At 41.4% G+C, this 13,361-nt stretch overlaps 2 protein-coding genes across 3 annotated transcripts; one reads left to right on the top strand and one right to left on the bottom strand.

Moving 5' to 3' along the window:
- Positions 1-2,587: 2,587 nt before the first annotated feature.
- On the bottom strand, positions 2,588-4,676 carry LOC137282696 (uncharacterized). Its single transcript, XM_067814483.1, has 2 exons — positions 4,513-4,676; positions 2,588-4,125 (listed from the first exon to the last, which is right to left on the bottom strand). Exon 2 carries the CDS (start codon positions 4,122-4,124, stop codon positions 3,054-3,056), a length of 1,071 nt encoding a protein of 356 aa, XP_067670584.1. The 5' UTR covers position 4,125; positions 4,513-4,676; the 3' UTR covers positions 2,588-3,053.
- Positions 4,677-4,826: 150 nt separating this feature from the next.
- Positions 4,827-10,672, top strand: LOC137282695 (uncharacterized). 2 transcript variants are annotated; one of them, XM_067814482.1, is made up of 2 exons: positions 4,827-5,140; positions 9,153-10,672. In XM_067814482.1, exon 2 carries the CDS (start codon positions 9,154-9,156, stop codon positions 10,270-10,272), a length of 1,119 nt encoding a protein of 372 aa, XP_067670583.1. In that variant the 5' UTR covers positions 4,827-5,140; position 9,153; the 3' UTR covers positions 10,273-10,672. The 2 variants fall into 2 exon arrangements, with proteins under 2 accessions (XP_067670583.1, XP_067670582.1); XM_067814481.1 differs by lacking the exon at positions 4,827-5,140 and adding an exon at positions 6,653-6,742.
- The last annotated feature ends 2,689 nt before the right edge of the window (positions 10,673-13,361 follow it).

Raw genomic sequence — 13,361 nt, 5'->3', positions numbered from 1 at the left:
AGTTTGTGCTGGTTGGGTCTCCTCAGTCTAAGAGGCGGATGAACGCTGACAAGCTTGTGATGATTGAGTTGTGTCATCAAAGCTTAGCTTGGTGTCATTTATCTAACATATCACTGTCTGACAAGAAATTGAAACAGTTGAAGTTCTTTTAACAGAAGGAACAGGAGAAGAAACCACAGCAGAATATGTGAGACCTGTAACTGGTCCTGACTGAGCCAGAACAAGTTTTTTAGCTTCAAAGTATGAGATATTTTAGTGTACTTCAGTTTCAGGATTTTGCTCTCTTACTCAAAGTTTGGACAGGCTTTTGATGATGCTGGATGGCCACCACTGCAGTTGGCACACATTATTTGATTAGTACAGTCAGTACTCTCATGAGCTCCACTGCAGCGTGAGCACACCAACGTACCAGTACAAGATCCTGCATCATGTCCAAACTTCTGGCATTTGTAACATATACCTCCACACCGATATTACTGTATCCAGCCTTTGTGAATCGGGGACGAATAGTCAATCTAAACGTAAAGAGGTAAGTATTTGTTTTGATAAATGTTGACTCCTGTTTCCTGCTGAACCGTTTAATTGAAGTAACTCCCTGGTCTTTCAACTCCGCGACAGTCTCTTCCTCTGTCATATCTGAGAGACATCCAGCCCTGTCTCTAATGATACCTCTGCAAGTGTTTAAAGTCTTGTGAACTGAAACAACAACCTGGTGGTTGACAAACTAATGAAGTTTCAGCAGATTGACAGACTGTTGCCTGCGTAAGCATTCAATTAATAGAGAACCGTTCCGAAGACGAGTGACATTTTTAACCTCTCCACAGATACCTTTGATGCCCTTGGAAACGGCAAAAGGATTGATCTTTAAAGCATTCCCATCAGCACTTTCTATGACCAAAAACCTTGGCCAGGAATCATTAGAAATAGAATTCTCTTCATCAGATGAAGAAGACATATGACGACGTTTGCTCGTTTTGCTTGAACCAGATTGAGGGTTGTTAGCCATAGTGTAATATTATAATTCAACAACCCTGTTCCCCACCCGCCATCGAGTGTCAGCAAGGACGATAATGCAGTAGAAACCAGACTGCAACACCAGGGTTACAGGGATGTCATACTCCAGAAAATGCAGACTTGAAAAGCCATGATATCTAAAAGAATAAGTGCCAAGCTGGTTCGCCCCATGACACTGTTCTAAAGAACATGGACTTCAGAGGTGCATATAACCAGATTGGCCCATGAGCCACCGCAAAAATGACCAATACCCAAAAATGTAAGCGTGCAAAATTCATTTCTATGCACAGGGCGTGGCTTGACCAGCCGATTGATTGAATCGGGCCCATTCAACCACCTGTCTAGGTGAAGTAAGGGCCGATGTGGTGTGTTGGGCAAAGGAACGCTGGTTCAAGCTCCAATTGCCCTCAACCACCAGGATCCCGTCCTCCACCGACACAGGGACGCAACCCACGGCCAACAGGTTGCCCAATTTGGTCGCCTCTTACGACTAGCAATGGGGTTCTGTGAACACATTCTGTCCCGGGTCCACACGGGAGAAGATCACTTAGCGTTACCCAGCACCCAGCACGAGGAGGTGGCTCTTCATGGGTGCCGCTGGGGGAAAAGTTGTTTCAAGAGCTGTGCTGCGCTGCGCCCATACCGCGGAGCTTCAAGCCGTAAGCATGCCCGGAGTATGAGGTCGTAAGCAGTAGTCTAACACAGTACACAGACAAGTAAATGATCTACATAAAACAATTGATTGTTGGAAGCAGCCTCGGTCACAGAGAAAGCTTAATGTCTGGTTTATTGACACTGATATGTCTGCCTGCCTGTCTGCTTAGGACAATATGCTATGCACAGCTTCAATCAGTAACCGCATGCGATTTGAACTTAACACCTACCAGGCGTTAGTAACAGCTGAAAACAGACAAAAGTAAACTGCTTAGTAACATAAAGAAAATAAACTGATTTATGACTCGTGCACCCGAGTCTTGTCTCTGCCACATTATGTAATTAGGCAGGTGTGATACTTGTACACATGACATGATTTTGTCTGTGGGTTGCAAACAAACTACATCCATTTTTCTCAGATGACTGGATCTGACGGAGACTGGTGCAAACTCTCGTCAGCTTCAAGTCCTGCTTTGTACTTGGACGAATGACAATTTCTAGCCAGGCAGTAGATCACCATCTCTACTGAGATGATTTTTGATTGGATCGAACGCAAATTCAGAGAACATGCATTTACAAAACCCAACAACTCTATATACATTCTTTATGGATAACAACTTCTTCTAGTGTATATGATTTTGTTTGACAACGGTGTATGCATCCATACTGAAACGACGGATCAAGTACAATAAAGGAAGTTGTTATCCATAAAGAATCTTACTTTCTTGTGACTCGACATACTTCTAAAATACCCATCAAACAGATCACCTTTCTGTACAAACAATGAGCCCCCAGCCAAACGGAAGCCGCCATTACACTTGAGTGCACATCCACCCGCTGTGACTGGGTTCGGTCTCCCGAGGGTTTCGTTTCGAGGGAAGTAAGCCCAAGTACAAAATATTGCACTTTTGAATCGCGATTTTACGCTTATAATTTTGTTTATTTGTTTTTTCACAAGCATTTTTCACAAGCAGCAATGTATATTATATGTCATGAATAAGTGATAATTGTGTTTTACTTATGTTTGATTTTTGGTTACATGTGACCTTTAATTATAATCTTCACCATAGGCAACTAACGGCATCACCGGGTCAGGCTCTCTGCAATGTCATCATATCCCAGTTGGATAGCGTGATGTTTATGCTGATAATCACTAGACTGTCTGGTCAAGGCTCGATCATTTGCAGACAGCCACCATATAGTACAAATATTACATGCATGTATAGTATAATAGTGAGCAGCAAACATTATGTACATATATGAAATAGACGGTTGCTCCTCAGCTTCTATTGACAGTTTGGTGACACCGCTCCCTTGTGGAGCATTTAGAGGCATGAGAACATACATGTCGATATGACAAGACTATCTTGTATTTCTGGGGTAAACTAAAACTTGTCAGGCAAAGTGTCCTCAGAGACTAGAGCCTGGTTCTCCTGGGATCTGTCATCCTTGCAATACTTCCAGAACAGGAAGGTGACGCCGGCCGCCATCAGCGCGGGGATGAGGGCAAACACAATCACGTACATCCACGCTCTACTTTTGCACGTAGACCACATGTCGATGCTGTCATGCAGGCCATTATTTCCATTGTGGTACACCACGTTCATGTGAGGACTCAATGAAATGTCAAGTGAACATGGCTTGTTGTTAGGACGGTAGGAGCAGTGGGATGTGGCGGAAGTGACGTCATAGAGTGTCCGAGTTATGTATACATAGACGTTCAGTACAATGTCGTAGTCTGACGTGGAGTAATACATGAAATAGTAATCGTCACTCTGTGACACGTTCAGTGTGTAGGTGAAGTCTGGAGAGGTAATATGAGAGTCACGATAACATCCATCACAGCTGCCTTTGTTGTCAATCCACGCCTGAAGATTGGAGTTTCCTTTTATGACGAATAATGATATAAGTTTATCTCCGGATGAAACCACGATGGCTTTGGAACCTTTCAGGAGATAGAACCCCCAGTATGTGTATGTATCTTTTGTCATAAAAGTAAAATATGATGTATTGAACTGCTGGAACTTGCTGTGGTCCACCACGGGTTCTCCGTCAAACGTGTAGGCTTCAAAAGGATCGGTGGAGTTGAGAGTGAGGCTCTGACAAAAGGCGTTGTTCACGTTGTCCTCTACTTTGCGCATGTCTGTTGGCGCAGCCTGGAACTTGTTGGTGCCGAAGACTCTGATGCTGATGAGAAGTCCAGCAGTTAGGACAGCAGTGGCAACATAGATCCAGAGGAGGGCGATGCGGAGGTAGCGGGACATCTTCCTGATGCAGAGGAGGATGCTGGCGATGTTGATGATGCAGCATATGCTGTCGAAAAGACAGTCACCATCTCCCTCTGAGCTGTGGTGATGAAGATGCATACCCCCTACACCTCCTCCTCCTCCTCCTCCTCCTCCCCCTCTACTGAACCCTCCTCCCCCACTGGAGAAACCGCCAGAACCGTGGGTCATCCTATAATAAACGCGGTACGTGTTAAACAGTATCACATGGCGCATAGATATTTAGGTTTTGCCCAAAAGTTCAGACAGACTGGACAGGTAAAAACGGGTATGATCATGTTTCTTTGTGTATATATGGGACAAAATATTAACAGAAATGCTTACAACTTCCTTCGGCGTTCTCCATTTATTTTTTTATATATAATGTCTGAGATAAATGACTCAATCCCGTTCACTAAAAAATAGGAGACTGAGTAGTCGATCTACACTATCGGATGACATGTACCACGTCTGCAATAACGCCTTCTCTCGAGGTCCTCTGCAGGAACGTGTGTGAAGTTTTAAACATAGGTGTTACAATACTGGCTCAGAAATAAATATAAACAGTCTTGCCACCTACCCGAAAAATCAGTATTTCAACACAAGGTAAAGATTCCAACAGCACAATATGTGTAGGTAAGAGCCACCGCCTCTGTTACAGTCGCTGCAGTTATAAGTGTGATAGTATGTATCAGAACATAGTCTACCGCCACGTGATGTGTTATCAAGCTGACAACTGCATGTCCCGTAACGTGACACGTTTGCTTGTTTTTACCCCTCTTGAGCCATGACGTCACTGCTGAAAACACACGTCAGTGCTGAGTAGGAAATGTGCAGTGACTCTTACACACATGCAATGACTCTGGTGTTACGTGGGTAGCATGTGTGAAGCCCATTTCTGATGTCAATCGTCGTGAGTGAGTGAGTGAGTTTTACGCCGCACTCAACTGTATTCCAACTGTATGGTGGCGGTCTGTAAATAATCGAGTCTGGACCAGACAATCCAGTGATCAACAACATGAGCATCGATCTGCGCTATTGGGAACCGATGACATGTGTCAACCAAGTCAGCGAGCCTGACCACCCGATCCCGTTAGTCGCCATAGTCCCCGTTTATGGCAAACATGGGTTGCTGAAGGCCTATTCTACCCCGGGACCTTCACGGGTCTCACCCGTCGTGATATTGCCGGGATATTGCTTGACACGACGTAAGTCCCAAAACTTTAGAAGTAAATTTGAATTTAGTAGTATTTTTGTCATTTTAACTTACGCAAAACATCCTTATAGTCACCAGCGGCTGAGGGGATGGTGTAAATCCAGCTAGGGTCCATGCAGGTAGCAAAGCTACTGTAAGTCCCTTTGGTCCCTAGTATGGTGATCTACCTTTGGCGGCATATAACCTGTTTTTATATTTTCTTGTCCCTTATAGTTAAAATGTTTTAGATTTAATTACTATTTTTACATGTATATATGCGATATTCTAGTTATTTTACTGTCCTTCGTTGACAGGATTGTATAATCTGTGTTTTATTATTGTTAATCTATATATTGTTTTAGTCACGATATGGCTGAAATATTGCCAAAGTGACTTTAAATTTAACCCACTCACTCACTCACTTGACAAGATGTAAAACTCACACTAATGACAGCTTGGAGGTCGGCAACTGTGCTATAATGTGTCAAAGGTGTTGTAATGACGAAGTGTAACTGAAAGGTTAGATAGGAATATTTCCGTATAAGTATGTATTTCAATATGTCCTTGATATGTAATTTTTATATTAAACATAGGATTTGGCTAGGATGTTTCTAGCAAACGCTAGGTGTATCACTGACTTCGATACGTCAGGCTATATAAAGATATCACTTCGGCCAGAAGTGAGTGACACCACCAACACAAACAGGACTATCACTTCTCTTTTGCAGTCATTGCCGTTGACAGTGTGATGATGCCTGTCAAAACACAGTCTACTGACACGTGACCCGTTATAAAGCTGACAGTTGCATGTCACATGACATGAAACATTCGCCTGTTTTTTTTTTCACTTGAGCTATGATGCAATTCCTCGTGAATACACACGTCACGGGTGAGATGAAATGTACATGAAAGTGACTCTTACATTGACGTGGGGCTGGTGCGGTAATGACTGCTAATTGTGGCGTTTATAATTTCGATTTCCATGATGTTTACGATCATCATGTTCAAAACTGATAATGCAGCTTTAACTGGAATTTGGCAACTGTCCTGTGAATCATACCTGTTTACATGTCCTTACACAATGTGTCGCAATGTCCAGTGCGTTATCACGTGTCAGTGTGTCCCAGTGATGTAATCACGTAGTAATAGAGACGGCGCGATAGGAATATTTTAAAGTCCGAATGAAATATGTCTATGCTAAAGGATTCATATCGGATTTTACATAGGATGTTTTTGCTAGGCTGTTAGTAATAAACACCAGATGTACCCCTGACTGTGACAAGTAATTTGAAACCTGATCTGAACATATTTACACGCACACACAACAGAGACACTACGCAGATATCACATGTTTGTCATGTACACCACTAATTATGACAAGCGAAAGCAAGACTGTCACCGCCAGTGTTACAGTATATATATAGAATATATAGAAAGAGGGGCAGTGTAGTGTTGAAGCATTCTACATCCCCACGCAGGGAAGTATGTCACCGAGTTCTTCATAGAAGCTGTATAAGGAGTGATTTGGAAACATAACCGTTCAACACAAGCGAGTTCACTCTGATTTTGGTGAACATTGTTTTGAACTCTTAGCGACATTTATCTGAAATTTAAGGTGAGGTAAATGAGTGAGTGAGTGAGTGAGTTACTATTTTACGTCACATCGGCAATATCTCAGCCATATCTTGACGAGAATATTGAAATGAAATATGTGATTGTGGTAAAATCCGTCAACAAAGGACAGTAAAACAACTAGAATATCACAATTTCAATTAAAACTAGCATGGAAAGTTAAAACTAATATCACTATTTAGACAATACAATATAAAAACAGACTATAGATCGCCAACAACAGAAGGTAGATCACCACACTAGGGACCATGGGGACTTACTGTACCTTTGTTACCTACATGGAGCCTAGTTGGATTTACACCATCCCTTCAGCTGCTGGCGATTGTACGAAAAGTTAACCAAAATTAAAAGAACATGAATACTACGATTAAAAAACTGGTAGACTTATATTTACTGTGAATATTTGAGGAATTACGTACCTTTCAGGAGTGCGATAAATGAAATGCTACGTGTTCATTAAGATAACTTGTTGTCTGAACAGTTAACGTTATTCCCCAGTAACATTGAAACCATAAAACGACTGACTTAAATATTAACATTTAACCTTAACGTGTCATCTTGATAAAAACAATAAAAATACCTATGCTGGTCGAAAATGAGTGAGTGAGTGGAAAAATATGGCACTGTATTGATACATTACTCTGTCTGTGGTGAGGCATGGGTCTGTTAGTGGTTAGACGTGCTCTGTGAGTGGTTAGACATGGATCTGTTGCTTGTTATATTCTCTGTTAGTGGTCAAACATGGATCTGTATGTTGTTAATTATGCTCTGTTAGTGGTAAAACGGATTTGTTTCTTGTGAAACGTGCTCTGATAGAGATTAGAAATGGATCTGTTAGTGGTTAGACATGCTGTTAATGGTGAAACATGGATCTGTTTCTTGTTAGACTTGCTCTGTTAGTGGTTAGACATGGATTCGTGTGTTAGACATGCTCTGTTACTGGTTAGACATGGATCTGTGGTTATTATATTTTGTCTGTTAGTGGTAAAACATGGATCTGTATGTAGTAGGACATATATACTCTCTTAGTGGGTTAGACATGGACATGTTTGTAGTTAGACATGCTCTATTAGTGGTTAGACATGGATCTGTTGGTTGTTAGACATACTCTGTTAGTGGTTGGACATGAACCACCAGTCAGCTGCGATGTCATAAAATTTAACATGGTGCATTTACAAAACAAGATTCAGACAAGAACTACTGGTGTATTATTCACGTAAATGTGTCCATTTTCTGTCATTTGTCCAAATGGGCTTGATGGTTACCTGGTTAAGAAATGCACTTGTCAGGTGTATGTACTGCCTGTTGTATATAAATACCATAAAGTAGGCATATAACAGATGGAACAGAAAACTGACGAAAACTTTCGTGTTCCAAAACGTTGTGTTCAGAGTAGTAGGGGAGAATGGGTTTACGTCGATGTTAGCAATTTCATGGCAATTGTAACACCAGAAATAATTTTCGGCCATTCTACCCATGTTACGGATCAAAACCGGCGTGACGAGCGAACGCTAAAGCCACCGGGCTTCGCCATCACTGTCGTGTTCATCTGATTAAGGAGTAGCAATAAACGTTGTGTTCCTTCAACTATAGAAATGGGCATCTATAAAGTATCACCTGATTGGTGTATCACTTCAGAGACTGAGATGTAATATTTCAGACATTAACTGAGTATTAATGTCTTGTCAACTATTGTTGATTTAGTTTTGGCTAGCATTTTGTACAATCGTCAGCAGCTGAAGGGATGGTGTAAATTCAACCTGGGTCCATGTACGTAGCAAAGATACTGTAAGTCCCCATTGTCCCTAGTGTGGTGATCTACCTTCTGTTGTTGGCGATCTATAGACTGTTTTTATATTGTATTGACTAAATAGTGATATTAGTTTTAACTTTCCATGCTAGTTTTAATTGCAATTGTGATATTCTAGTTGTTTTAGTATCCCTCGTTGACGGATTTTACCACATGCATATATTTCATTTAAATGTTAAATGTTCTCGTCACGATATGGCTGAGATATTGCCGATGTGACGTTAAATATTAACACACTCACTTGTAATATTTCAGACATTAACGGAGACTGTTGAATGTGTTGTATCGAGCTGAGATTACACAAATACAATCACGACTTAAAAGGTACATATATTTATTTGAAACATTAATATTTTTCTAAGCATACATGTGCTTCTAAATTGGAAAGCTGATGACTGAAGAATGATGTAGAGTAATTTATAAGGATGAATGTACATGTCTCCGGTCTTCAGTTTATTACGTATCATACTGAATGAAGCCAATTCAAATCAAATATAACTCAAGACCTATATGATTACAAGTTGCTTATTGGTGTCCTAGTTCACTGCATGTTGCAACAAGCGTTTTCCCTTCCTATTGTTAGGATGACTCACGGTACCGGAGGTTTCACCAGTGGAGACGGCGGCGGGGGAGGTGGTGGTGGAGGTGATTACAGTGGTGGTGGGTTTAGTAGTGGGGACTTCCACATGTACATCTACGATCATTCCACCTTTAGCACCACAGGAGGTGGAAATGAAGAGTGCAAGAAATGCTGCTGCTACTTAGTCGCCCTCGGCATCAACATTACGAGTATCCTCCTCTGCATCAGGAAGATGTCCCGCTACCTCCGCATCGCCCTCCTCTGGATCTATGTTGTCACAGCCGTCCTCACTGCCGGACTTCTCATCAGCATCACAGTCCTCGGCACCAACAAGTTTCAGGCTGCGCCAACAGACATGCGCAAAGTAGAGGACCACGTGAACTACGTCTTCTGCCAGAGCCTCTCTCTCAACTCCACTGATCCTTTTGAAGCCTACACCTTTGACCAGGAGCCCATGGTAGATCCAGACAGGACTGAGGAGTTTAATACAAGCTATAGAATGACCATATTTAGCAAGAATTATGAATACTGGGGGTTCTATCTCCTCCCCGGGTCTACACTACAACTCAAGAGCAGCCACGCAGATATAACATTCACGATCCTATTTGTCATCCAAGGTGAAAGCAACCTTCAAACATGGCTGGACGGTAAAGGGTATTGTTTTGGGTGTTACATCTACAAACACGACATGCAGTCTCTTGACACCTATACAATGACCTCCAAGAAAGCAGACAACTATTTCTTTGTGTTCTTCAACGTCGCAGTCTATAAAACATCATCGATGACGGCACAATTCTTCATTAGACGGACTTTGTACGATGTGGCGAAGGCTACATCCAATTGTACCTTTGCCCCAGGTAAGCCATCTTGCCGCTTCGATCTCTCCCTTAATCCTGAACAGAGTGTCGTGTTTCACAGCAGTCGGAGAGCTCGTCACCAGAGCATTGACATGTGGAGCAGTTGTAAGGCAAGAGCTTGGATGTACGTGATCGTGTTCGCACTCATACCCATATTAGTGGCTACCGCTGTCTCATTACTTTTCTGGAACTTCTGTAAGGAGGACAGGACAGGGGAGAATCAGGTTTTGGTGGATAATCAAGAACTGAAGAAACAAAAGCTTTAGGGAAAACATTTCAAGTGATAAACCAAGGTGTTTATACCATGCCTATAAATCCTCAGCCTTTCACAATTTCATTGAGTTAAAACTGACGCTATATGAATTACATCAAGCTGTTTGCCTATCGTCCAAGTTCTTGCGAATTACTTTACCCGGTTCATAGTATGTACCAACATTTCTCATGATTGTGTATGGGACTTTGTCGCATTCCTTCAACATGGACTGAAGGTTGTATGTACAAGAAACTGAACCACCTGTCTACCGTTATTACCTCTGATGATTCGTCAAGAGAGAGTGAGACGTTAAATATTTACCCACTCATTATCTCTGACAAACAACCGTTTCATACGGGATTCATCTCGGAAAACCTATATATTTTAATATCTTTTAAATACATTTTTCATCCGAGTGTTTTGGCATACGATTTGTATGTTTGCTTAATTTGATTTTTAATTTCACAGTGCAATCAAGTATGGATTATTTCAATAACATATTGAATACAAATGTGATATTTAGAAAGGGATGGAATGTACCATTCACATGTTAATTTTGGCATAACAATTCATCTGTAAATTCCAATGTGCCAGTGATTAGTTGTCTCACTTTGAGGGTGTGAGTTCGAACAGGATCCAGTAGGAGTACTTGAATTTTTACTCAACTGGTGACTGAGTGGTTTTTCCCAAGGCATTTCCAAGAGGCATTGAGTATTCAAGGTTGTGGTTATGGGAGGTGCACTCTTACACTTCACACCGTGTCTCGGGAAATACGGGGTTTTATCAGGCCCTCGTAACGTTGTATTCCCCTCCGGCTCGGGGAATACAACGTTACGAGGGCCTGATAAAACCCCGTATTTCCCCGAGACACGATGCGATAACGCATTTATCTAGCTGAATGTTATCACTAAATCAAAACAAAACAACACGCATCGAATCGACTTGCTGCCATGTTGACACCAGCTGATCGTTTGACCTCAGTGCACCGCACGTTACTAAAGGCTTGTCGATGCACGCTTTTCTCACTTCGCGTCGTCACCGAAGCGTAGCGGGGTGATATGACTTTCGTAGCGGGAGTACACGACTTTTATACTTCCACTGGCGGATCGTGATGGATGTGCATGGTATTGTATCAAAGTCTTGTGGACCAACTCGACATTTTTACATGAGGCTAGATAAATGTATTTGTATGACTGTCATTTGTCTGATTTCACATGAAGACTCCGATGCACATTGTACATGGGTATGAAGACTAACATTCACATTGTACATGGGTATGAAGACTAACATTCACATTGTACATGGGTATGAAGACTAACATTCACATTGTACATGGGTATGAAGACTAACATTCACATGGGTATGAAATGAGAAAGTGAGTGAGTAAACATTACATTTTCATAGGTAAAATTTCAGGCATATCACTGAAACACTATTTTTGACAATATATAAACCTATAACACAAAACCTGTCGACAAAGGACGGAAACGTAATTAGATGATCACACTTAATAACATGCCGTTAGCATGTGAATTAAAACGTGTGTGATGGACAATACAAAATATTGGTAGGAACCATGGGCACTTGCTTTGCTTTTGCTACCTGCATGGAACCAAATAAGCAAGGCGATTTTAAGCAAACGTACGAGACGCCACGGTTCGGTGGTTACAGCTATACGGCCTTCTGTGCTCTCTGCTCAATATATTAGGGATGGTGATGTAGATGAAGGTTACGCAGGAAAAGTAGGTGATGTGGGTATACTACGTCAACAGGCAGCTGTGCAGTCAGCCAGGTAGTTTGTTGTTTTAACCTGTCTGACAATTGTTATGTCTGACCATGCAGACAATAACAAGCTGATGTTAACACGTGATCTAACGATAGTTTTACGTTCTTTAGCATGTTTTGGAAGGGATGGCCGTTGTGTATGATTTATTCTTTCATTCATTCACATAGGTACTTCTTTCTTTTATTATTTCTTTCTCATTTATTCACATATGCAGTTCTTTCATTCATTCACATATAATTCTTGCTCTTCATTCATTCATTCATTCATTCATCCATTCATTGTAAAATTCCGACTGATACAGTAAAATGGCTGAAGTACTGTTAAACGCAGCCGAAGTTGCGATGGAAACGAACCAGGTCACTGTATGCATTGGAACATGACGAGGCTATTTCTGGTCTGACAAATAGGAGAATACCCCATAAAACCTCGGACGAAGAAAAGCCGGGACGGGCAAACGGGAATTACGAAAAATGGAGACCACACTATTAAAACGAAACATGCTAAACCGGGTAGGTACACTTAAAACTACTAGGTAGGTACATTTGGCGAATGTCAGTGGGATTGACAAGACATATTTCAATACAGTTTAAAGATCTCACAGCACTCTTTATTAATGTGTCCCAGCATAGTCACTGGAGTTCCGTCACTCTTGATTAAGACTTTCACAAATAACTTCAGCTTCATAGATATAGCTTGAATTTTGTTATATTCATGGAACACCTAAATTCAAAAGAATCTCAAGGCTTAGTATTCTAAGTGTAATATATGTTGCTGGAAGTAAAGCTCTGTGTTCGGGACCCGTGAAGATCTGGAGTAGAAGAGGGCTTCAGCAACCCATGCTTGCCATAAAAGGCGACTATGCTTGTCGTAAGACAAACGGGATTGGGTGGTCAGGCTCGCTGACTTGGCTGACACATGTCATCAGTTCCCAGTTGTGCAGGTCGATGCTCATGCTGTTGATCACTGGGTTGTCTGGTCCAAACTCGATTATCTACAAACCGCCGCCATATTGCTGGGATATTAATAAGTGCGACATAAAACTAAACTCACAAAATTAAACTGAATTGTCATTAGAATTTCATCTATTTTTAAACCATATGTTTGCAAAATAAAGAAAACAAGCAAACGAAAATATTTTCGTCCACGAGCGAGATTAGTCGAATTAAGACCGGAATGATTTCATTTTTTTGTCATGATACCTATAAACACACTTTCATTCATAAATTTACAACCTCCAAGACAATAAAAAAAAAACTATGAAAATTTAAGTGGAAGTCCAGATTCTTGTACTTGGTACAAATTAGCGGAATTAAGTC

This window comes from Haliotis asinina, chromosome 4 (genome assembly GCF_037392515.1).
Source record: "Haliotis asinina isolate JCU_RB_2024 chromosome 4, JCU_Hal_asi_v2, whole genome shotgun sequence".
Lineage (NCBI taxonomy): Eukaryota > Metazoa > Mollusca > Gastropoda > Lepetellida > Haliotidae > Haliotis > Haliotis asinina.
The sequence above is the reverse complement of the archived record's forward strand: the minus strand, read 5'-3'. Positions and strand labels throughout refer to the sequence as shown.